The sequence below is a fragment of the Eumetopias jubatus genome, unplaced genomic scaffold (assembly GCF_037043125.1).
Source record: "Eumetopias jubatus isolate StellerSeaLion01/CBP00866 unplaced genomic scaffold, mEumJub1_p1.0 scaffold_10, whole genome shotgun sequence".
NCBI lineage: Eukaryota > Metazoa > Chordata > Mammalia > Carnivora > Otariidae > Eumetopias > Eumetopias jubatus.
In genome coordinates, this window is record NW_028274816.1 from 55,169,550 (window position 1) to 55,195,759 (window position 26,210).

Sequence of the window (26,210 nt, forward strand, 5' to 3'; positions counted from 1 at the left end):
TATGAGAGATATTGACATTTTAAAACAAATCTGCTGCATTGTTCTTTTTAGCATATGCAAAGGGCTTAATGAGCCCCCAGAAATGTAACAACCACCATCGGTCATCTTAAGGATGCGCCAATCAGCTCTTCCTTAACTGTGCTCGCATGGGCTCCTTATTCTTAAAAGTTCAATCCACGTTCTGCTTTCTTGACAAAATTTTATCCTAACGTATTTTTATGCTCAAATGCCCTATTATATTTCTCTGAAACAAAAATATGTTTATAAATTAGAATCAAACTGTGATCTTAGCGAAAATTTTTCTTTCAGACTGAGTTATCCTTATAATTACTATTAGTAAATCAGTGATCAAAACAGCATTATTACACAATTTGATGCATAATTATTAAAATATAAAGAGTAAATTTTTAGGGGTGAAGGGGGTCAAAAGGTACAAACTTCCAGTCATTAAAAATTTATTTATTTTTCAAGTAGGCTCCACACCCAACATGGGGCTTGAACTCACAACCTTGAGATCAAGAGCCGCATGCCCTACCGACTGAGCCAGCTGGGCACCCTCGTCCCCCCAGTTTTTTTGACCAGAGTCGCATGCCTTAATAAGGTGGGCCGGAAAATGTATTTCTGTCATCGACATCTCAAATTATTCTTTTGTGATTCTTGAGGTTTTTACACGTGCTACAATGCATCATCATATGACTAGAAAAGAGGAAGAGGAAGAGATTTCTTTTCATACTTGATTTCCCCCATATCTATTCCAGAGAGTAGAGCCACTGGAAAGGGAAGAAAGGATGGAAAACCCAGAAGATTCCTCAGGCAAATCAGGTGAAACTGGAGATGTGGAAAGGAGTCCCTTAAAACTTTCCATGCGGGGGTGGGTGGATGTAGAGGCATGTACCTTGGTGCGAAGGCTGCCTGCCAAGTGCCACATAAGCTGGAATACTGACGGCAGCATCCTTTGGATAAGCATAACCCAGAAATAACCTAAAAGTCCACCAACAGGGCCCTGGTACATTCACACTATGTACTAACTGCTATGAAAAAGAATGTGGGATGGATTTTCAAGGTATGCTGTAAAGAAGAAAAAAATTGGGCACAAAACAGAGTGAATTAATATACTGCCATTTATGTGAATTAAACACATACATACCTAGACTATGCTTGATTATGCATAGAATACTTCTAGAAGGTGGCTCAGGGTGACCTCTGGTGGCTCCCTCTCTGACCTCTGACCTCCTACTCTTCCATTCACCCTCTGGCCCAGCTACATAAGCCTCCACCTTGTTCCTGAAACCCAGTAGGTATGCTCTGGCCTTAGGGCCTTTGCACTTACTATGCCTTATGCCTGAAACACACTTCTCCAAATATCCACACTCCCTCACTTTACTCAAGTCTCTAATCAAACACTCACCTCCTCAGAGAGGCCTTCCTAAACCCAACCTCATATAGCATTTACCTTCTCCTATTACACCTAATCCTTCTCCCTTGCTTCATTCTTTCCTTATTGCCACCTGACAGAGAATATATTTCACTTTCTTAACTTGTTTAGTATCTTTCTCCTATTAGGAGAATCTCAATTCTATAGGGACAGCAGAGACTTGGGTCTCTTACTAAACAGATACAGCCCTAGTGGCTGGCAAGTAGGCATTCAGCAAATATTTCTTTTTTTTTTTAAGATTTTATTTATTTATTTGACAGAGACATAGAGAGCACAGATAGGCAGAGCAGCAGACAGAGGCAGAGGGAGAAGCAGGCTCCCAGCTGAGCAGGAAGCCCAACGCGGGGCTTGATCTCAGGACCTTGGGATCATGACCTGAGCCGAAGGCAGACGCTTAACCGAATGAGCCACCCAGGCGCCCCTCAGCAAATATTTCTTAACAAACAAAGAAAAGAAGGAAGACAGGCAGATGGGAAGGCAGGCAGACAAGGATGGGAAACATATGTACTTTCCACCATATTCAATCCTTTTTTACCATGTAAATTTTTCTACCATGTGCACTATTGCTGTTCATAATGGAATTAAATTACAAATCAGTAACAATAAGAAATCTAAAAAGGCCCCAGTATTTGGAAATTAGACAACACATGTCTGAAAAACCCATGGGTCAAAGAAGACATCACAACAAAAACTAGAAAATATACAGAACTGAATGACAATGTAAACACAACACATAAAATTCTGCTGGATGCAGCTAAAGTAGTGCTTAGAGAGGTACCTGGCTGTCTCAGTCAGTACAGCATGCAACACTCGATCTTGGGGTCATGAGTTCCAGCCCCACCTTGGGCACAGAGCCTACTTAAAAAATAATAATAATAAAATAAAGTAGCACTGAGAGGGAAATTTATATTTAAATATACAAAAAAGAAGAAAGTAGGCGCCTGGGTGGCTCAGTCGGTTAGGCATCTGCCTTCAGCTAAGGTCATGATCTCAGGGTCCTGGGATCAATCCCCACATCTCTCTCTTCCTCTGCCTGCCACTCCCCCTGCTTGTGCTCTCATTCTGTGTCAAATAAATAAATAAAATCTTTTTAAAAATTAAAAAAAAAGAAAGTTTAAAAGCAATAATCTAAGGTTCTATCTTATTAAAAAGGAGCAAATTAAACCCAACATAAATAGATAGAAGAAAGTAAGGATAAGAGCAGAAATCGATGAAATAGAAAATAGTTAAGAAAACTTAACTGGCTCAGGGCGCCTGGGTGGCTCAGTTGGTTAAGCAACTGCCTTCGGCTCAGGTCATGATCCTGGAGTCCCAGGATCGAGTCCCGCATCGGGCTCCCTGCTCAGCAAGGAGTCTGCTTCTCCCTCTGACCCTCCCCCCTCTCATGCTCTCTCTCTCTCTCTCAAACAAATAAATAAAATCTTTAAAAAAAAAAAAAAAAAAGAAAACTTAACTGGCTCAGTCAGTTAAGCGTCCGACTCTTTTTTTTTTAAAGATTTTATTTATTGGGGAGCCTGGGTGGCTCAGTCGTTAAGCGTCTGCCTTCGGCTCGGGTCATGATCCCAGGGTGCTGGGATTGAGCCCCACATCCCTGCTCAGTGGGAAGCCTGCTTCTCTCCCTCCCATCCCCCGCTTGTGTTCCCTCTCTTGCTGTGTCTCTGTCAAATAAATAAAATCTTTTAAAAAAAAAAGATTTTATTTGTTTAATCTTTAGTGTTTATTTAGATTTTATTTACTTAATCTTTAAGTCTCTCTCTCCCTCTCCCTCTGTCCTTCCCTCCACTTGCATGCACGCACTCACACCCACACTCTCTCTCTCAAAAAAAAAAAAAAAAGAAAGAAAAGAAAAGAAATCAATGAAATTGAAAACAGACAAATGAGAGGAAAATAACAAAGTCAAAGGTGATTCTTTGAAACATATACTGATAAACCACTAGCAGGACTAGTGATAAAGAATAAAGAAAAAATAAAACATAAATTACCACTATCCGGAATGAAAGAGGAGACATTACTACAGATCCTACAATTATTAAAAGAATATAACAGGAGGGTCAGTCTCGCTCAGTCAGTAGAGTGTGCCACTCTTGATCTCAGGGTCGTGAGCTGGATCCCCATGTTGGGTGTAGAGATTACTTAAAAAAATAAAATCTCTAGAAGAGTACTAAAAGAATATTATGAAATACTTTATGACAACAAATTCAACAACTTACATGAATCCTGTATCTGTTAAAAAACATAGCTTATGAAAACTGATACAAAGAAGTAGAAAATCTGAATAGTCCTATAAGCACTAAGAAAATTGAATGGTTTTTTTGTTTTGTTTTTAAAGATCTGATTAGAGTTTATTATAATATAGCTGACAAGAAAATCCAGTTATTTCTGTGACATCTAACACTTCAATAATCATAGTATTAAGTGATGACCTTATACCAGAACATAGCATACCAAATAAACAAGCCTAATCAGTCAAAGAGACTTCGTTTACAATTTAAATCTTGGGGCAGTTTGTTAAAAAACCTCCTAAAGTTATAAAGCACATGCCTAAATAATATTATAGATCATGATGAAACTTAAAACTTAATTATTTATTCAACCAAGGTGGCAATAAGATTCCAAAAGCAAATATGTAGGGTTATATAGTTGTTAGCAAAACTTAGCTCCTTTAATATTGAGAAGTTTTAACTTAAATAATCAAGGACCCGATAAAGACAAAACATAAGTTTCAGTTTCCCGGGCAGTCAAAAGAGAAAAAAAACAACAACTTTGTTTACATTTTCTTATCAAGAACAGACCAAAAATCCAAGAAAACTTTTGTCTTTTTTTTTTTAAGAGAGAAAAGCAGAATTTCAATTTTCTACCAGTGCACTTTTAAAATCCATTTCGATCTTAGTCCATCCTGACTGCATATAAAACTCCTTTCCAAAGACAGAAAATTGAATGTTATTAAAAACCTTCCCTTAAAGAAAACTGAAAGCCCAGATGGACATTTACATCAAATATTTAGGGAGGAAATCATTTCAATTTTATACAAAATCTTGCAGAAAGTAGAGAATGAGGGAACATTTTCCCAATTGTTTAATGGGGTCAGCAAAACCATGATATTAAAACCTGTCAAACACATTACAAGAAAATAAAATTACATATCACTCATGACTACAGGTATTAAAAAAAATCTTTAGGAAAATATTGGCAAATCAAAGCCACCAATATATAAAAAGGATCACACACCATGACCAAATGGCATTTATCCAGGAATACAAGACTGATTTAATATTCTTTAAAAAACTAAATAACTTTAATTCATGGTAGCAATAGAACTGTGGTTGCCAGCCTCCAAGATATCCCCCGATAATCCCTGTCTCCTGGCATGTAGTCCTTTCCCACATTATGCTAGAGTTGGTCTGTATGACCAATAGAATATGGCCAAGGGGTAGTATGTCACTTCCACAATAATATTATAAAGACACTGACTCTTCAGTCTTAGTCATTTTCACTCTTAGATCCCTCTCTTTGGGGGAAGCCAGCTGCCAGATCATGAGGAGCCCTAAGGAGAGGTCCATGGGCAGAGCAACTGAGCTCTTGGCCCAAGAGCAAGTGAAAAACTTGAGACCTACCAATGACCAGGTCAATGAGTCAACCAGGAAGCAGACCTTTCAGCGCCTGGCGAGCTTTCTGTTTGAGAGACTGCGCCAGAGCCACTCAACAAGGCCACTCCTAAATTCCTGATTCTCAGGAACTGTGTGAGGTAATAAATGTTTATTATCATATGAAAAAGTCCTCAACATTACAATTCATCAGAAAAAAGCAACTGAGTTGCCATTTTACACCAACTGGAATGGCTAAAATTAAACTGAAAACAATGATTACTGGCAAGGACGTGGAGCAACTAGACCCACACTGGAAAACTCTTTGGCGGTTTCTTATAAAATTAAGACTACTTTACCTTTGGGGTGCTTGGGTGGCTCAGTCAGTTGAGCGTCTGACTCTTGGTTTTGGCTCAGGTCATGATGTGAGTCGTGGGATCAACCCCCACATCTGGCTTGGCACTCGGCAGAGTCTGTTTGTCACTCTCTCTCTTCCTCCCCTTGCTCTCTCCCTCTCTCTCTCAAATAAATAAAAATCTTTAAATAAAAAAAAAAGAATACCTTTATCTTTATCATATAACTCAGACATCTCACTCCTAGGTATTCACCCAAAATAAATGAAAACATACTCCTATATAGACTTGTACAAGAGTGTTTACAGTAGCCTTACTGGTAATAACAACAACAAAAAGGACACTCAAATGTCCAAATGTCCATCATTAAAAGAGTAGATAAACCAAGTATAGCATGCTCATATGTTGGAATAAAATACATACTAAGAGGGCGCCTGGGTGGCTCAGTTGGTTAAGCGACTGCCTTCGGCTCAGGTCACGATCCTGGAGTCCCAGGATCGAGTCCCGCATCAGGCTCCCTGCTCAGCAGGGAGTCTGCTTCTCCCTCTGACCCTCTTCCCTCTCGTGCTCTCTATCTCTCATTCTCTCTCTCTCAAATAAATAAATAAAATCTTAAAAAAAAATACATACTAAGAGCAGTAAAAGAAATGAACTATTAATACATGCAGCAGAAATATCTCTAAAGCATCATGTGAACAAAGGCTAGACATTAAGTTAATATTGCATGATTCCATTTATATGAACCTTAACAACAGGTAAAACTGATCTATAGTGAGAGAGGTCACACAGGTGACAGAACAGGAAAGGAAGGAACCCCCAGCCGTGATGGAAATGTTTTAGATGGTGGAAGCTGGTTACATGGGTATATGCACTTATCAGTACTCATTAAACTAGACATTTTATTTTCCTCAGAGAGAGAGAAAGCACACGCACGAGTGGCGGGGAGGGGTGAGGGGAGAGGCAGAGAACCCTAAGCAGACTCCACGCTGAGCATGGAGCCCAATACAGGGCTCGATCCCACGACCCCAAGATCATGACCTGAGCCAAAATCAAGAGCTGGATGCTCAACGGACTGAGCCACCCAGGCGCCCTTAAACTATATCTTTTAGATCGGTACATTGCATTGTATAAATATTGTATAATAAATAATATGCAAAAAATAAAATAATAATTAAATGTAAGAGGAATCTGGGAGCTGATTTCTTATTCTGTGTTGTCTCAGGGAACTTGCTTCTTGCTCTGAGATACTTTCCCACTCATAAAACCAGGACAATCATATAAACTCCCTAATAAAGTAGTTAATATCATTTGTTGAGATCATAGAAAGCATAATGAATGAAAACTGTTATCATCAGTTAAGAAATTATGATAAAGAGTAAATAGCTTCAAGCCAGTCCCTGCCCAGGATGCCCTTTCCTGGAGGCATTCCAGCCTGCTGCAAGCCCACCCCAACACCGCTCCGGGTGTTAGATGTGTGGTGCCTCAAGCAGGCAGGAGCTTCCTCCCTCCTCCCTCCTACCTCCTCCTCTATCATTGCCTCTGGAGGGGACCAGAGGGGACACAATCAGTTCCATCTACTAAGCATCTGGGGGAATCCCATGTCCCCCACACTGGGTCCAAAGGATTCGGTAGTGGTGAACCCTGCCCTTCAGACTGGCCGATCAGACTGCATTCCTCAGGCTACAGTGACCGGCTCAAAAATGGGGATGTGACCTTAAACTGGACCACCAAGATTCAGCATGGGAATGTGGGTAGGACTGTGGGGAAGAAGGACCTCTCGGGGCCCTGGAGTCACCAGGCGGGTAATTAATATCCTCAAATGTGAGCTCCATGAGAGCAGGGGATTTTTGCCTGTTTTGGTGACTGTTGAGTTAGTCAAACCTCCTAGAATAGTTCCTGGCATACAACGGGCACTAAGCAAGGATTTGTTGAGTGAGTGGACTACACAAACGTGTCCTCGTCCCAGAGAACAATCCCACCTCTGGTCCCCACCAATAACTGGAGAGACCACCTCGACTTAGTACAGGCAGCATCCGGGAATTTTGGAGGCACAAGGGAAGCAGCTCATAAAGAGGCTACGGGTGCTCTCGAGCCAGGTGGTCCTGGATTCAAGTCCTGTCTCTGCTACTAACTTGCTGTGACCTTGCGTGAATTTCTCAACCTCTTGGCATCTCCAGTTCCTCTTTCTCAAAATGGAGATCATTCTTCCTGGCTTGTAGGGAAGTTGGCACATTCAGGGCTTTGCATGAACTGACATCAGGTCACTGAACAGCTCTGCTCCGTTTTTTCATCCATTAAGGTACTGTTAATGCTTAAGCCTTAGTGCTCATGATCATTAAGGCTACTTTATAGTATTGTTTTTTTTTTTTAAAGATTTCTTTTTCGCTTTTAAGTAATCTCTACAGTCCATGTAGGGCTTGAACTTACAACCCTGAGATCAAGAGTTGCATGCTCTACTGAGCCAGCCAGGCGTTCCTACTATATACTGTTCTCTACTGTCTTATTAACAATATCCTCCCCTGCCATTAGAGTCTGGCGGCAATATTCACCCCCCGACCTCCCATATAGCAAGTGGTGGTATGCAACTCAATTCTGGCCAATAAACAGTGAAGGAAGTGTCCTGGGGGCTTCTGGGAAAAGACTCTTCTACTTGAAGAAGAGCACACTCTCATTTCCCAGCCCCTTCCCCCATCCCTCATACACAAATACACACACTCCCTCCTTATACCCTGCTGTATAAAGGCATGATGTCTGGAGCTCCCGCAGCCCTCTGAAGCCCTGAGAGAGTTACTGCCTAAACACAAAGATGGCAGAGACAGAAAGAGTCTCAGGTCCCTAATGACACCACCAAGCCACCAAACCAACCACAGAGCCACCTTCCTCCACCAACAATAAATATCCTTTTTAAATTAAATTATTTGAGAGAGCGAGCACACGAGCAGAGGGAGAGGGAGAGAGAGAATCCCAAGCAGACTCATTGCTGAGCTGGGAGCCCAACGTGGGGCTTGATCCCAGTACCCTGGGATCATGACCTGAGCCGAAGGCAGACGCTTAACCGACTGAGCCACCCAGGAGCCCCAACAATAAACATCCTTTTGATTTAGGTTTGATTAAGATTTACTAGATGGGTTTTCAATCAAGCACAGATGAGCACAAACTGATTTGTATCTTGTTCTTTCTTTCATAATAAGCACATATGACTTTTGTAAATTTAGTAAGTTGCTTCAGAAAACCTCAAAGGAAAAAAAAAACCCTAAAACCCCAAAGTAACATAAAGTTTGATTCAATTTAAAGAGAGAGAAAATGGCCGCATACTAGGCCCTCAGCAGAGGGTAGCTGCTGTGGCCATATGCTCAACAAAGGCAGGACCTGGGTGGGTCTGACAGCAGAGGGACAGCTTAGTACACAGGGGGTACTGAGGGTGCTCCTGAGGAAATCACCAGCTACGGGGGCTTCGGGGTGTGAGCTGGGGCCAACTGGAGCTGGAAAGCAGGAAAAGAGGAGGAGCCAAGAAGCTAGAAGAAGGTGGATGGGACTCCAGTGAGGGGCAGAGGCACATCCTGGGTGGCTGGGCCTTCAGGGTAGGCCTCTCAGGAAATGACTAGAGTCTTAAGGAGGGCTGAGCACAGAGGAGTAGGGCACAGGAAGAAAATGCCAGAGCTTCTGGTTATGCTTATGTCTTGAAGGAGGAGGGAAGGGAGAAGGAGGAAAAGGAAGAGTAACAAGATGAGGGAAGGGGAGGAGGAAGAGAAGAAGAAATCAAGCTTTTCTAGTGCCTCTCAGCAACCCCAGACGCTGAAAGGGCGGCACAGGCGCCCTCTCCTGGCCACTGGGCGTAGTGCAGCCCAGGCAGATGGACTCCCGGGGATATTCCCAGACTGCGATTCAACCAGCCCGCACAAAACAGCTTCCTAAAAAAGACTCCTGCTCAGAAACCACGGACTGAAGATTGAACAATGTGAGCTCAAGCAAATGCCAACAAATGTCTCTGCCTATGAAGGGTGAGCCTGGAAAATGAGCAGCGGGGTTAAATGGAGCTGATGACACACTTCTCTCGTTTGGCTCTCTGGGCTTCCCTTAGGTCTTTGCCAGCTCTGACAGCCCAGCATGAAGAATGTCAAAGCTAGACTCTCACGGAGGGCTACACCAAGAGTTTCCAAATGTATTTGATGATGTCTGCATAAGAAAATTTTTTAGCGAGAGCAAAAGTATTTGGGCAGCCGTGAATACGTAAACTAGTAATTTTATTTTTAAAATATTAATTCCATACCTTCCAATTTTTTCAAGAGATTTTATTTATTTATTTGTCAAAGAGAGAGAAAGAGCACGAGCTGGGGGAGCAGCAGAGGCAGAGGGAGAAGCAGGCTCCCCGCTGAGCAGGGAGCCCGATGCGGGACTCGATCCCAGGACCCTGAGATCATGACCTGAGCCGAAGGCAGATGCTTAACCGACTGAACCACCCAGGCGCCAGCCACACCTTCCAATTTCTTAACATTTTAAACACATACAATATAGTCACGGTATTGTATGTCAGCTCTATACACGACTGCTAACAAGACACACACACACACACACACACACACACACACACACACACACACGGAGAATGTGCAACATGTTTCCTAAACAGGAAAGCATAATAAAAGCAGGGTTTGGAGGTCACCAGCAGCAGCCTGGCTGTCAGGCAACATAACTCATGTGGTGCTCTGGAGATTATAAATAGACCCCAGGGAAGTGATTTTTCAAACGCTCATGCACAGGAGGATCCTCTCTGGACAATGTTAAAAATAAAAATGTCCAGCTCTTCCTTCCCCAGATGGACCCAATCAGGACCTGAAAGTGGTGCTCCTGGGCAGCTAAGAGGAGCACCCCACGAAACTTTTTTTCCCCCTTTAGATGTCTTTCAGCGCACCAATCCTCTCTGCAGCTATGTTTCATCTGGTATTTGTTTAGTCCTTATACTAAGCTCTGAACGTCAACTGTGTCATTTCTCAAAGTTCTAGTTGGTTCTTGTTCCAACTTCCTGGTAATTTCTGATTGCACTCACGTTTTCATATCCCTCCTATTTTACTCTTTTCCCATATAAACAGAGGTATTTTATACACACATCTGATCATTCTGATATCCACAATGTTTGCAGGTCTTGACCTCCCATGTTTTGTGTCTGATGACGCTCGCTCATGGTGCCTCTTTTTCCGTACAGTACATAAATTTTTATCATGAGATGTGCCCAACTCCACCTGAAGGAACTCTCCAAGGCTCAGTTAGAGGCGGCACTCCTCCAGAGGGTTTGTCCTTGTCAGGTACACACAGACCTGGGTTCATTCTCAGCTTGCTGTTTCCAGGGTCTTCAGAGTATTATTCAGTTCCCCAGACCCACATGAGGGACAGGCAGTGGCTCTAAGTTCTCAGAAGAGACATTTTCAACCTCCATCCAGCCCTAAGGCTGTGCCTTTGCAGGGTGGGTTTTTTTTCCTAGTTCACCCTGTCCCTGAGGGGTACCTTTCCTGGGATCTGGTTTTACACAAGATGGTCTCCTGCCCAGTGTTCCCACAGGATAGCCCCTGTCCCCAAGGCCATGTGAATCTGCCCATATCCCTGGAGTATATAAGGCATCTTCAATATTTACTCCCCTCCTTAGCTCCTTGCTCCTTCCTGCTTTCTTCTTACTCTGGGAGGAGTCAACTTCCTTCCTTCCTTGCAGGTACACCATTCATTGCAAAGGATGCTTTAAATATTCTGTGAAGCATGAGGTAGTGGGAGGCCCTCTACTCCGCCATACTGCCCTCTCTCTGTCTGACTCAGATAGAACTCCAATCCCAGCTCCTAATCAGACAAACACAGTGACTGCCGCATGCTAGTGAGAAGTGTTCCTGGGCAAGCCCAGACCCTTTTGCCTGTGGTAAGCCTGTGAGCGCTGACTGAGGCAGAGGAACCGATACCATCGACAGGCGGGGAGTGCCACCTGCTCCAGACAGCAAGCCAGGAGCGCACAACGAGAAGGATCACACTGGAAGGTTTCCCACTGAGATGATGATGATGACGATGACGACAGACTCCATGATCGTGATCCCTGGCATTTCTATACATTCGACAAACAGTTACGTAGCACTTCACGGCTGGGGCACCGTTTAATGCTCTAGGGATATTAACCCATGGAATCGTCATAACAATACAATGTACAGACAATAAAACTGAGGCCCAAAGAAGCTAAATTGCCTGGTCAGGGTCACAGAGAAAGTGGCAGGACTGGGATTCACACACAGGCGGCCCAGCTCCAGAGGAGGGGCACTTGGTGGCTCAGCCACACTGCTCTTTCCTGAACTGAGAATGTGCCAGGCCTACACGAAGGGTATTCATGCACATGCGTGCAACAGAGCCTCCCATCAGACCTCTGAGGCACAGAGTCTGAAACAGAGCTCAGGAGGCTGAACTCAAGGTGTCAGCAGGGGAGAACACATTTCCTCACCTTTTTCAACTTCTAGAGGCTGCCTGCATCTCTTGGCTCGTGGCCCCTCCTCCACCTTCAAGACCAGCAGGGCAGCAGAACGATTCAAATCGGTCCCTTTCCCAGCTCCCTCTTTCATTTGCAAGGACCCTTATGATTACATCATCGCCCGCCTGGATAATCCAGGATACTCTCCCTAGGCCCAAGTCCTTGACTTAATCACATCCGTAAAGTCAAGTCCCCTTTGTCGTGGAAGTTAACGTATTCAACAGGTTCCTGGGATTAAGACCCGGACATCTTTGAGGGGCAATTATCTGCCTAGCATGAGTAGTAAACTAGAAAAGGACCAGTATACTCTAAAGGAATAAGCAGAAACAAACTGGAATTTTCCCACTGCCCAGAGACATCCCATGACTCCTCTAGAAGCGACCGTGAGGCACTCGGCAAGAGGGGTCCCAACGTGCCGGCATTACCAACCTTGTATTTTTTCGCCCCCAGAACTCTGTTTAAAAAGATCCCTGCGGGCAGACAGTCCCTTCTTCAGTGTCCCGCGCCCCCCCCCCCTTCCCTTGCGGTGGATCCAGTACACTTCTATCTCCTTTGTTCTGCCAGGGGATTCTTTCACTGCCAGTGCCACTGGCCCCACCTGATGGGGCTGCCCCACTTTGGTGGCCCTCACGGGGACCCTCTACAGCCAAGGACTCTCCCCCAATTCCCCTCGGTGGACTGATTATAGCGATCCTTGGGGAAGTGACTCCTTGGTGAGGATCTGAAGCCCCAGGGGGATCCAGCCAGAAAGCCCTTGCTGGAAAGGGTGCGGGATTTCCCCTCCTACCCTATGGAGGGATCCTTCCCTCCCTCTCCTTTCTCTTTTCGGCCCTTCAACAGCCTAACCCTCACGGCCCTCAGACAACTGAAGGTCTCTGGCCAGGGGCGGCTCCCCAGTATGGTCTGAAGGCCTGAGGCCAAACAGGTCAGACTGTCCAAGCCTGTGGGGGCAAAGGACCTCTTTCCTCTCCTCTCCCACTCTGTCCCCCTCGGTCTCCACTCACAATGTGGGGCACAGCTGGAAGGGGCAGTGCATCTGGGGCGAACCTGCACATGTTACGGACTCCGATGGGACCCTACCCTGATGCCGGCTGACTCTCAGCCACCTTGCTCCTCCCCCCGCCCACCTTTTCCCTTTGTTCCCATGGGTCCAGCCACCATCTTGATCTACAGACAAAACACATTCCTATGCGTCTGAGAGAATCCACCAATTCCATATACCAGTCATGGTTCAACAAGAATTCCAGCCCATATCATCAGAGGGTCCCCTCCCCCTAAATCCCATGGCCCGGGCCACCAAGGAATTTCACTCAAATCGCCTACCAGCACGTTAATCTAATACCATGCTCTGGTCTGTCACTGCACAAAATCCCTGCTGGACCCACAAGTCTAGGGAGGGGCAACACCCCTGCCCCCACCCCCCCACCCCCCTCAGCATGAAGCCGCTACTGAAGATGAGATCTCTGCCCTAAGGCCAAAGATTTGTCACTGTCCATCTGTCAGTGGGGAATGTAGAGGCCGCTTTTAGGCAACAGGCTTGAGCACTGGAAACCCAAGTAAGGCCAAAGGGCCCATGGTGACCCCCTGGCTGAAAGCAAACAGGCCCATTAGGGGACCCACCTCAAAATATCCATAAGCCCCAGCTGACCAATGGGCTACTTACAACCAGGCACAGGTACCAAAAAAACTAAAATTCCACGTGTTCCCCTACCTCCTCACTACCCCCCCTTAACTACAGCGCCCCACCACTGCCTCCTGGCAGACAGTCTCTCCTTTGCTGTCCTGATTTGATTCACACTGGGCATCTTTGGCATCCCTTGCAGTGTATCCAATAAACTTCTATCGAAAGAAAAAGGAAAGAAAGGAAAGAAAGAAAGAAAAGAAAAGAAAGAGAGAAAGAAAGAAAAGAGTTGCCTCCCCAACATAGTACATCACTGATGATTTATGCTTCTTGCATTTACTGTTCACACCTACCACTCCAGCCTCTACTGTGAGAAGGAAGACAGCCAGGCCTACCCTGCTGAGTCAAAAGAACCTCAGCCAGAGGCACAGATGTTGGATAAGCTGGTCAGCACTGGAGGCCTGACCCAGGAGAACACACAGCTGCTACAGGCTCTGGAAAATTCCAATCACACAGGCCAGGGAGCCACGGCAAAGGGCAAATAGCAGCGTGAGGATGGTAACACCGTAATTTTAAAAGCATAAATATAATAAGTCAGTGCAGTCCAGTATGTAATAGCATCACCAACTAAACCTATCCCAAACGGACCCCTCTTGCAGTCGGCCATGTTACGCCCAATCTAGGGGAAATCCTGCTAGTGCTGCCTTCTAAACAAATCTACTGGGTATTCATTATTGAAGGGAAAAGGAAAGGTTCTGTTAGTGGTCACCACCTTAACCAAGGGATCCAAGTTACCATCACAAACGACGGAACAAACAGACATCAGGAGCCCCCTGAGGTGATGTCCTTAGGACACATCACCATGTGTGTGGTGTTCTTGCCAAAGATGCTCAGTGTGAATCAAATCAGAGGAAGCAATCAGAAAACTACAAATTGTGAGACACTATGGGGCAACTGGCTTGGATTCTTCCAAATGTCAACGCCATCAAAAAAAAAAACAACAAGAAAAAACATCAGTAGAGAGCAGGATCAGCAAACTTCTGTAAAAGGCCACAGAGTCAATATTTTATTTATTTTTTTAATTTTTTATTTTTTTAATTTTTATTTATTTTTTTATTTAATTGAGAGAGAGAGAGAGAGCGAGCACAAGAGGGGGTAGGGTCAGAAGGAGAAGCAGACTCCCTGCTGAGCAAGAAGCCCGATGCGGGACTTGATCCTGGGACTCCGGGATCATGACCTGAGCCGAAGGCAGTCGTTTAACCAACTGAGCCACCCAGGTGCCCCAGAGTCATTATTTTAGATTTGTGGGCCATGAAGCCCATCTCTGCAGCCACAGACAATATGCAAACCAATGGGTGTGGCTGTGTGCCAATAAAACTTTATTTACAAAGGCAGTGGGTGGGATTGCTAAACCAACTGTAGATTAAAGGATATTAAAGAGGCATGATAATCAAATGCAGTGCATGATCCTTGAACTGACCATAGATTAAAAAAAATAATAAATAGCTAAAAAGGACATTTTGGGAATAACTGGAGAAATCAGAATGTGAGCTACATATTAAATATTAGTTATATTTTAAATAATATTGGTATCAATACCATTATTACCAATGTTAAACTTTTCAGGTGTGATATTGGTGCTGTGTTACATACGAGAATGTCTTTGTTCTTAGGAGACACCAGCTAAAATATTTAGGAGTAAAGTGCTATGTCCACAACTTACTTTCAAATTGTTCAGAAAAAAAAAAAAGTGTGTGTATACATATATAAACGCATCCATATCCGAGAGTGAAGACAAAGCAAATGTGCTGGAAGCTAATAACTGATGAACTAGGTGGTGAAGGGTACATAACTGATGACTGTACCATTCTTCCTTTTATTTTTTTTAAGATATTTTTTATTTATTTATTTGACAGAGAGGCAGGGTTATTTATTAATTTTTAGTAATCTCTACTCCCAACATGGGGCTCGAACTCATGATCCCGAGATCAAGTGTCACATGCCCTTCTGACTGAGCCAGCCAGGCTCCCCTATACCATTTTTTCTTCCAACTGTTCTGAGGGTCTGACACTTTTTTTAAAAGGGGGAAAGAGGGCGCCTGGGTGGCTCAGTTGGTTAAGCGACTGCCTTCGGCTCAGGTCATGATCCTGGAGTCCCAGGATCGAGTCCCGCATCGGGCTCCCTGCTTAGCGGGGAGTCTGCTTCTCCCTCTGACCCTCTTCCCTCTCGTGCTCTCTATCTCTCATTCTCTCTCTCTCAAATAAATAAATAAAATCTTAAAAAAAATAAAATAAAATAAAAAATAAAAGGGGGAAAGAATGTCTCCAGAAACTGACCCCTCCTCCCCACTCACCTGCCACCTGGAGTACTGGGGTCACCTCCTCCCTGCATCCAACCTCACCCTATGATTGCCAAAGGGATCCTATTAACATATGCCTCAGACCCTGTCCCTCTGCTGATACCCTCCAGTGAGTCCCATCCACTCAGGAGTAATGCCAAACAAAGCACTGCAGGGTTCTACAGGCCCTGCACAATCTGCCTCTCTCTCCACCGGCTTCCTCTCTCCTCAGTCTCCACTCAGCCCCTTTGCTCAGCCACACTGGCCTCCTCGCCATTCATCAAACCTACCAGGCAAACTCTCACCTCAGGGCCCCTGCGTGTGTGAGAATGCTTTTTCTCAGATACCTGCACTGCTGGCTCCTTCCTCTCCTCCTCATATTCTCCCTGAGGTCTCCCTGACACCCTATCTAAACTTCCAACCTTCCCCCAGACAGTCCTCTTTTTGCAACCCTAATGTTTTCTCCAGAGCAAGTACTACTAGCTAATATAATTCATATTTTAACTATTTATTTTGTTTATTGGCTGGCTACCCCCCACCCCGTCCCCGCCCCAAGAATGTAAAATTCCCAAGGACAAGATTTTTTGCCTTTTCTTCTTTTCTGTATCCTCATCATCTACACAACGGCCATATCTCGGTGCCACCCACTGATTTAACATTTTATATCCATTTACTCCTCACAACAACATAAGTATTATTTACAGCATAAATGCACATAGAGCCTATACACAAAGCGGGAATAATAACAGTGCCTACCTCATAATTTGTGAGGATTTAATGCTGGAAGGCCTGTGAAGTGCTTAGCATACGGCCTGGCACAAAGCCGAGTGCCCACTAAATGTTGCTATTATATAATACCCATTGTACAGGAGAGAAAAACCGACGTTCCCAGGGGATAAGTGACTCGGCCAGGGAGTCGTGGGGCCCAGATTAGAATCCATGTCAGTCCGACCCAAGAAGCCACTTTCTACACCAAGGCGCTAAGGTTTAGGGGAAAGGCAGTGGCAGGAAACAGAAACCAGCTCTGGGAATCCAGAGTGCAGGACTCAAGCACTGATTCTTGGCATAAACTCCACGTGTGACCTGAGCAATTCACTTCTGGTCTCGAGGCCTGTTTTCTCTTCTATAAAGTGGGGAAGTCATTTCCCCTCCCTAACGTGGGGACAAAAACAGAGTGAGGGTCAAAGGAGAGCGGATAGGAGGGCAGTCTGGTAACTGCGAAATCTGACGTTTCGCCATTCTAGGATCTGCACCTCTGGCAGAGGCCCCACAAAACACCAAAGGACCAAGGATTCTGCAAACTTTAAGCACCCAAACATAAGGAAAAAAGGTACGGGGGGGGGGGGAGGATGGGTTAGCCTGGTGATGGGTATCAAAGAGGGCACGTTCTGCGTGGAGCACTAGGTGTTATGCACAAACAATGAATCATGGAACACTGTATCAAAAACTAATGATGTAATGTATGGTGATTAACATAACAATAAAAATTTTTAAAAAAAAGTACGTTCCCCTTAGCCATTTAGCCTTTGAGCATGCTCCCCGCTCTCCCTCGACATCAGCCCTGCTGTCTGGGGAGATTCTCCTCACCCTTCAGGTCGAGCCCAGAGGTCTCCTCTGCCAGGAAGCCCTCCCTAAACGCCATGCCAGGTCAGGCACCTCACCTCCCAGGACCGAGGGCGGGGGGGGGGGGGAGTGGCAACTGAAGCACCGGATGGGGTTTTGGAAACCAAACTATCTAAGGATGGCGGGGCAAACCACCCGGGCAGTCTCTCCTCGGTCCCGCCCCTAACTCCTCTCAGTCCTGAGATGTCCCACCCATATTACTCCCGTCCCCCAAACTATTGGTTCGTCCGGACGTCAGTCTCCAAGCGCTCTCTTCCTCTATTGGCTGGTATTCCCCACTCGGGCGCTGGCGCCCTGCCCCGCCCCCTGCCCCACGCCTGTTCGTACTATTGGGCTACCCGCATGCCCTTCTTCCAGGAACCCTCCCTATTGGCTGCAGGACTTTGCCGGTTCAGGCTGTGATTGGTTGCAAACAGAAGTCCATCCCCTGAGCAACCACCAGAGAGGGGTTGGAAAATGAAAAGGTTGGAGGGACGTGGGGTCAAACTCACGCTGAGCCGGCGGGAGGCAGATATAGGTCTTGAAGAACTCGCTTCGGCGGGCGGCCTCCTTAATGCGGTTAGCAAGCGGCTTGCTGACCTGCCGAATGCCCAGGTATAGCAGCTTCGCCATAGGGAACGCGCCCACCACCATCTTGGCGGTCGCACGGGGCACGCGCAACCTTGCTGACTGGGCGGGGCGCCTCCGATCTCTCCCTCCTCCCCCGCCCTCTCGTCTGCGTGCGTGCGTACGTGCGTACGCTCGGGGGTGGAGCACTGCAGGGGCGCTCCCTGATGTCATCGCGTCGACGCTGACGCTTGGCGTCCGATCGCTGAATATGCAAATATAAGGCGGAAGTGAGGCGGGTCAGGGGGCGGTGCCGTTAAACGGCTGTTGGGAGCGTGGTTGAATTCCCACGCCCGCCTTGGCTGCTGTCACCGTGTTCCTTCGTGACGTCTTGTACTTAGGTGGCTTCCCCGCTTAAAGGAGGCTCTTAATTAGTCCTAATTAGGGCTAATGAGTACCAAATACGCTTTCCCCGCTGGTTAGAGCTCTCGCTGGGAGTAAGAAGAAACCGACCATGTAGTGATACAGACCTGGATTGGGATCCCAGCTCCGCCGTTTACTTGCTTGTGATGTTAGGCGAGTGACGTAACCTTTCTGGGCATCAGTATTCCCGTCTACAAAATGGGAATTATAATTAACACCTTGTTGGGCAGTTGTAAGGCTTGCATGAGAATCTCGAATGTAGAAACAGTGAGAGAACCATGATAGGTGCTTAGAATGGTGCCGGTCACAATAAGCCCCCGAGAAACAGCCTTTATTGCTCTGCAGGTCTGAACAATGTTATCGCTAACGCCAGCCTGAGGGTGCATTTCATCCCCAGAAATAGTGAATCCAGCCCTTTCCTGAGTAACTGACCAGCTGAGGCCCAGAGAGGGGGTCGGGGGCCGGCAGAAGGTCTCTCAGCCCGCAGAAGGTGATAGCCCGGCGTCTTGGCTGATAAAACCATACCCGTTTTCAAGCAGCCTCACTTCCTCCTCTGGTGGGCGAGGGTCCCCAGGGAGCTGGCTCAAGAAAGAGTTTAAGGACATGTCCCAGACTGTCCTCCTTTAGCCAGCAGGGAGCAAGATCATGTAAACAAGGTCAGGAAGGGGTTGAGAGAAATTTCTGGATGGCGGAGTCTTGATGGGTAATTGAGAACGTCTAGGAGAGGCAGAAGGAGCGGGGAGGAGAGAGGAGCAGAGGAGCGGTGTGTAGGAGGAAACCGGTTCAGAAGGCGGGGGGGGGGGTTTCCAGGGGACCCAGGGCTTTCCTCAGCATCCACTCCGAGTCCTTTAGTGTCCTTTGTCAAATCCCTGACACGGATGGACCATCGTTTCTCCATCAGTAATAATGATGGTACTGACATGCGTGAACCCAGATATTCTAAATTCCTTAAAATACCAAGACTCCATAAAAGGAACCCTTCCAGGGCGCCTGGTTGGCTCTGTCAGTTAAGAGTCCGACTCTTGATTTCGTCTGGGGTCATGATCTCAGGGTCGTGAGATCGAGCCCCACAGGTCAGGTTCTGCGCTCAGCCAGGAGTCTGTTTGGGATTCCCCTTCTGTCCCTCCCTCTGCCCCCACTCTCTCTCTCTAATAAATAAATAAAATCTTAAAAAAAAAAAAAACAGGGGCGCCTGGGTGGCTCAGTTGTTAAGCGCCTGCCTTCGGCTCAGGTCATGATCCCGGGGTCCTGGGATCGAGCCCGGCATCGGGCTCCCTGCTCTGCGGGAAGCCTGCTTCTCCCTCTCCCACTCCCCCTGCTTGTGTTCCCTCTCTTGCTGTGTCTCTCTCTGTCAAATAAATAAATAAAATCTTTAAAAAAAAAAAAAAAACCACAACCCTTCCCCAAGATCCCTTCTGGACTGAAGGTGTGATAGAGCTTGGGGCCTATTCAAGGTCCATTATCTCCTTGGGACACTCCCCCTTCCCATTTTACAGACTGGCCAACTGAGGCCAGAGGAAGAAAAGGATTTATCCAAAGTTCCAGGAGTAATCAGAATGGAGCCAAGGCTGGAATTTCTCAAGTCCCAGCCAAGTCTTCTCCTGATTCCTGGGGTGTTAGTCAGGGGCCTAGGGGCCTACTCGGGGACTAGGGTCCCCATCATGGATTTAGGAAACTTCCAAACTGTACGTGACTTTTTTCCTGTTTATTTCACTGCTGTTTCCTCAGCTCCTAGAACAGTGCCTGGCACACAGTAGATGCTCAATAAATATTTATCGAATGAATGGGAATGAGCATTTGGTGGAGGAGTAGAGTTCAGGCTTTCATCTGATTCTCTGAGGGGACTGTGTTCCGAAAGGTTCTGGCCTTACATCTCCATCCCAGCAGCTTTATGGCTTTGCGGCGGGAAAATTACTAAGCCCCATAGATCCCAGGCTTCCCTCTTTTCTCTCCGCACCCAATACCAAAGCCCCAACTTCCTGCGTCTCAGTCACCTCCCCCTCCTGCAAAACCATCTTCCTCATTAGGTTCATTTTTTTTCTCACTCCCCTCCTCCCTCCTCTTCCTTTCTCTGAGAAGGGTTTCCAGAAACCTCTTCTGGGAACTTCTGGGACAGGAGGGTGTGTGTGTGGGGGAGGAGGATCTTCACATCTCATCAGGAGCTTGGAGCCTGTTACACATCCATTGGGAGGAAGGGAGGGAGGTGACCTGTCAGAAAGGGCGAGGCCTGTCCAGAGCTGGGTGCCTGCTCTGGCTCTCCAGCCTGGTTATGGAAGGATGCCCATTCCTGGTGATCCCTGAGGGCTAGGAGAGAGGGAGCGTGACCCCATCAGCCAAGGCAGGCAGCCTCAGCCACCCTGGGGCATGGGAATAGAGGCAGAGATGGAGAGGGGAGAGGGAGCCCAGGATAACCCCCGCGCTGACTCACCAGCTGTGTGACCCTGGCCTAGTCATTTGGCCTCTCCGGTGACCGCCCTGGAATAGGGCCTGGGATCATTCCCAGAAGTCCTTCCAGTTCGGGCCCCCTGGTCAACCCTTTCCTCAGGATGGGCAAGGGGCTCGTGTTACATAATCCCAAAAGGCCCTGTGCTTCCTCCATCATTTTGAAGTATTCCTTCAAAATAAATCCCAAAGCTGACCACTGTTCCTTGCTCACCCCACCCCACCCCCACCCGGTTCAGCTGCCCACATCTCCCGCCTGGACTACTGCAGTCACCTCTCGCTGGCCTCACTGGCCTCCAGGCTGCTGCCCTTCCCATATTCTGTTTCCCACTCAGCGGCCGCCGGGATCCTGTTAACATTTAAGTCAGATCCCATCCCGCCCCTGCCAAGAGCCCTCCTGTGGCTCTCCTTTATTTCAGATTAAAAGGCAAAGTCCTCCCCAGTACCTACAAAGCCCCGATCAAAAGATCGGCCGGTCCCTTGCCAGTACCTTGCCAGTCCCATCAATCATCAGTCATTCCTCTCACGCTCCCGGCCTCCCCCTGCTCCAGCTGCACCACTCCACTTGCTCTCCCTCAAAACTCAGGTACTCTCTCACTCCAGAGGCTTTGCGCTTACTGTTCCCTCTGCCCAAAGTCCTCTTCCCCCTGACAGCCACAGGGCTGACCACCCCCACACACACACCTGCTCTTTGTTCCAGTGTCACCTTCCAGCGAGCCCTCCCCTGACCTCTAGATCCGAGTCCATGTCATTCTCTGTCCCCTCAATCGGCTTTCTTTTTCCCCAGGACACTTATCAATTCCAAACATTATATTTATTTTTATTTCCTTGTTTACCATGAGCCCCATGAGGGTGGGGGCCTGGGCTGTCTCGGTCACCCTTGCGTCCCCAGCCCCAGCCAGCACAGGGCTGGGCCAAGAGTGAATATAAATAAATCTCTGTTGAATGAATGAATGAATAAATACCCTTCTCTTGTCCTGAGCCCCTTCCCAAGCCTGCCCTGCTCAGCTCTCCTCCAGCTGGTCTGCCCCGATTGCCTTTCACTTGGGTCCTGAGTCTGCCTCCCCCCTCAGTCCTGACTTGGAGAATGCTGTTTATCTAGAAACTCACACTCGCTCTTCTTGCCCTCACTCCCTTAGATGACTAAGGGCTTCCCAAGGGCGAAAATGACCACTCTACCCCTCGGTGAATTTCTTCTCCCATCTTCCCCTTCAGTCCCCAAATTTTACCTCCTTGTTGGAAATAATCCTTTTTTCTCTCTTTCTTTATGTCGTTACCTTCTGGAAACCGAATATTTGACTTAATTTACTTGTCCCCTCCTCCAGGGAGCCCTCCCTGACCCTCAGCCTGGGTCAGATGCCCTCAGGGCACCCCTGCATGAGCCCCATCCACTCTGGGTCATCCCTGTCTGGGGACAGGTCTGTCTCCCCCATTGGAGTGGGAGCATGTGAAGGAGGGCCAGGATTGTCATTCGTCACCGCTGTGTCACTAGCACCACCCAGCACAGTGCTAGGTACAGTTCAGCCGAATTGTTAGGGGGTCGTGGTAGAGGATGATGACCGAGCAGTGACCCACCAGCCTCACTGTTTTCCCGTTTTCTTCTACTCTTATGACTATGAACACGGCCTCATTTGCACACAGTTTGCTTAAATCAGACCAGGAGGGAAGGGAGTGTGGGATAAGATTCGAGGAGTGAGGGGGTTCTGCACGAGTGGAGGGTCACTGTGCAGGCGGCAGCATCTTCAGCTGCACCTGGTCTGCTTGGGAGGGCGGAGCTGCCACCCAGCCAGCTGCCATGGCCTTGGCCATGCTGTTCCTCTTGGAAGTGAGTGGGGTCTCCAGGGTGAGCGAGGCGTTGGCCATCTCCTGTGGCTTGTCACTGGCCAGGAAGCGGAGCAGATTGTGTAGGGCCTTGGCCACGTCGCTGCGGGCCCCCTCGTTGACAAGGCAGTAGAGGATGGGGTCAGCCACACAGTTGAGGCTGGTGAAGGCCAGCGAGCTGTGGTAGGCCGAGAAGATGCGCTCCTCGAAGCCACAGTCCCACGGGCGGCCCAGGTAGACGGCACTGCGTGAGAGCAGGAGCACGTGGTAGGGCGCGAAGCAGACCAGCACGATGGCAATGAGGCTCAGGGCCAGCCGCTTGATCTTGGCCTTCTCCTGGCGCTCCGTGGACACACTGCCCCGCACCGCCCGCAGGATGCCGCGGTAAGACAGCAGCATGAGGGCCCATGGGAAGAGGAAGCCCACGAAAACCCGGTAGAGGTTCATCCAGGCCACCCAGCCCTCCATGGGGAACTTCTCGAAGCAGAAGGTGTGGTTGTAGCGGTCGCGGAAGAGCTCGTCGTGGAACAGGGGCGCCGAGTTGGCCCCCAGTTCCGTGGCCCAGACCACGGAGCTCACGGCCACAGCCGTCTTGACCCGGCGCAGGCGGGCAAACCGCAGTGGGTGGGCCACGGCCAGGTAGCGGTCCACCGAGATGCAGCACAGGAAGGCGATGCTGATGTAGATGTTGGTGTAGAAGATGAACCCGAAGAGCTTGCAGGAGCTGGGGCCGTGGATCCAGTTGTCGTGATGCAGGAAGTAGTCAACCCACAGTGGCAGCGTGCAGATGTACAGCAGGTCGGCGATGCTGAGGTTCATCAGGTACACCCCCAGCTCGTTGCGCTGCCGCACCTGGCGGTAGGCTGCCCACAGGGCCAGGCAGTTGGTGGGCAGCCCCACGCCGATGACGAAGATGTAGAGGGATGGCGGGAAGAGGTGGTCCACGCGCGAGTCCACGTGGCAGCCGTCCCACGTGCGGTTGCCCATCCTGGGCGCTGAGCCTTCTGAGGCACTTCCCCTGGCCCACGGGGGCTGTGGGGCCACAGGGGGCGGGAGGCCATCAGGCCCCCTGAGCCCCCTCCTTGGAGGCTCAGGGGAACATGGTGGGGGGCAGCCCACGGGGAAGAGGTGAGGGTGACCCTGAATCGTGGGCCAGCCTGGGCGGGGAAGGGTAGAGCTTGAGAGGGAAAAGTCGGAGAGAGGATAGAATTATGACAGGAGGGAGGCTCAGGGCAGGGGATGGTGGGATTAAAAAAAAGCTTTGTCAAGGGGGTGTTTATAGACCCAATCAGAGTGTAAATGAGGCAGTTTTGGGGTAGCACAAGAATTGCCTGAGGGGGGTGTTTATGGAGGAGACGAAGGCATCAGCGGGCAGTAGGAAGAGGGAGACATTTGTAGAGGATGCAGAAAGTGCTGTGTGGCCACAGTGAAGTGATGGGGGGGGTGGAAGATGCGTGAAATATATGCGATAGTGTTGAGACAGGACAGACTACAGTTAGGGAGGGTGGAGAACACCAGGCAAGGTCAGTCGGGGCGCTGGCGCTTCCTAGGACCCCAGTAAGAAAGAAGGAAACAAGTTGACTGATGAAGAGAAGATTATGGAAAAAGAGGTACCCTCCGTCTGGGAAATGCGGGAAGGGTGTTTAAGAAACAGGAAGGAGGTGAGTAAGGGCTATTATGGAGGAGGATTACAGATGGAGTGAGGAATTTGAGGGGGGGCAGGGGGAGGGCTCCGGCTTGGTCGTGGTGGGAGCTGAGCAGCTGGGATGAGGTGGCCCGCCTCACAGTTCAAAGCTGACTTTACAGTGCCTGTGGGGAGAGAGGTCTGTGGTGATGGGAGTCACGGACACCCCCTTCTCCCCACACCCCTCACCGTAACCCGTGGGCTGCGGAGGGTGGACACCCTGGCGATACCTAATTGAGCCTCATTCTAAGCAACAGATCTGTGTAAATGCAGATTTGGGGGTCTGGATCTATTTTCCCTGATAGATGTTAAAGACCCCACTCAGGGGGCGCCTGGGTGGCTCAGTCGTTAAGCGTCTGCCTACGGCTCAGGTCATGATCCCGGGGTCCTGGGATCGAGCCCTGCATTGGGCTCCCTGCTCGGCGGGAAGCCTGCTTCTCCCTCTCCCACTCCCCCTGCTTGTATTCCCTCTCTCGCTGTGTCTCTCTCTGTCAAATAAATAAATACAATCTTTAAAAAAAAAAAAGCATATAAAGACCCCACTCAGAATTTAGCTAGAAACCATCTAAAATGCACAAGTATTGGGACGCCTGGGTGGCTCAGTTGGTTAAGCGACTGCCTTCGGCTCGGGTCATGATCCTGGAGTCCCGGGATCGAGTCCCACATCGGGCTCCCTGCTCAGCAGGGAGTCTGCTTCTCCCTCTGACCCTCTTCCCTCTCATGCTCTCTATCTCTCATTCTCTCTCTCTCAAATAAATAAATTAAAAAAAATCTTAAAAAAAATGCACAAGTATTTTATCATGCTTTGGGAAATGCTAACCCTGTCATTTCCCAGATGGAGATGAAGCTCAGAAAGACTGCTCGCTCCCATCAAGGATGCACAGCAAGGCCATGACATAACAGGGACTACTAACCCAGGACACCCCATTCTTGACAATGATAAGGACAGATAATAACAGCTAAGGTTTATTGATTTATTCTACATTGCAGACCCTGTTCTAAGCACTTTTATGGGTATTAATTCATTACATTTTCAAGAACCCTAAGAGGAAAGTACCGTTATCCTATTTGACAAACTGAGTCACAGGGCAGTTTGGAGACCTCTCCAAGGTCCTGATGATGACAGGGGGACAATCTCTGCTCTCACCCTTTTTCTCCAGCTTGTGCATGTTTCCACCCAAGAATAACTGAACAGAAAGGAGCCCTGGGCTTGGCAGTAGGGGCTGGGAACCATAGCTGCTTTGGGCTGGGGCGGGGAGGGGAGAGAGGAGGGGCTGCTGGGTGTGATCCCATTTGGGCAGCAAGGGGAGCCCTGGCAACAGGGCTGGAGTCCCTCCCTCAGGAACCACTTCCCTCATTGCCTCTGCTCCACCCCAACTTTCCTGAGTGAGAACCTTGGGCCTGTCACCCCCTTGGGAAGACCTGCAAACACAGGGCAAAGGACAGTCATGGACCAAACCCCCGACCATTGTCAGCCCCAGAGGGTAGGGGAGTGACGTCCTGAATCAGAGGCACCTTCGGAAGCCACTCTATCCAGAGCTTTATGTGGGGTTAGTTGTTTAAACTGTGAACGCTTTTATTATTGTTATTATTACTATCTTTTTAAAATAAGATCTTAAACTGGAAAGCCATCTAAGTGGAAAAAAGAAGCTGCTCTGTGTTCTCAATGAAATCAGGTGGGAGGAGGGGGGTCACCTCCGAAGAATCCCCCAGGACACACTTAGAAAACCACTGGTTGAGTCAACTGGATTTATCAGGAAACTGAGGCCCAGAGAGGGGAAGGGATGAGCCCAACGTCACACATTGGGTTCTTGGGAACCTCCCAGATGCCAAAGCATCTTTCC

The 26,210-nt window shown here is 48.1% G+C and overlaps 2 protein-coding genes across 2 annotated transcripts in view; both read right to left on the reverse strand.

Moving 5' to 3' along the window:
• Positions 1-18,141, reverse strand: part of LOC114197177 (optic atrophy 3 protein-like) — a 50,050-nt gene extending 31,909 nt beyond the window's left edge. Inside the window, exon 1 of the mRNA XM_028088124.2 lies at positions 17,942-18,141. Coding sequence (XP_027943925.1) covers positions 17,942-18,083 — 142 coding nt within the window. The 5' untranslated portion in view covers positions 18,084-18,141. The remainder of the gene's footprint in view (positions 1-17,941) is intronic.
• A 4,236-nt stretch (positions 18,142-22,377) lies between these two features.
• Positions 22,378-23,669, reverse strand: GPR4 (G protein-coupled receptor 4). The gene has a single exon (XM_028088178.2). The coding sequence runs from the start codon at positions 23,667-23,669 to the stop codon at positions 22,581-22,583; it is 1,089 nt and encodes a 362-aa protein (XP_027943979.1). The 3' UTR covers positions 22,378-22,580.
• Positions 23,670-26,210: the final 2,541 nt, after the last annotated feature.

Bases quoted from the DNA above. Each gene is read 5' to 3' on its own strand.
- GPR4 (XM_028088178.2), bottom strand. From the start codon at position 23,669: ATGGGCAACCGCACGTGGGACGGCTGCCACGTGGACTCGCGCGTGGAC.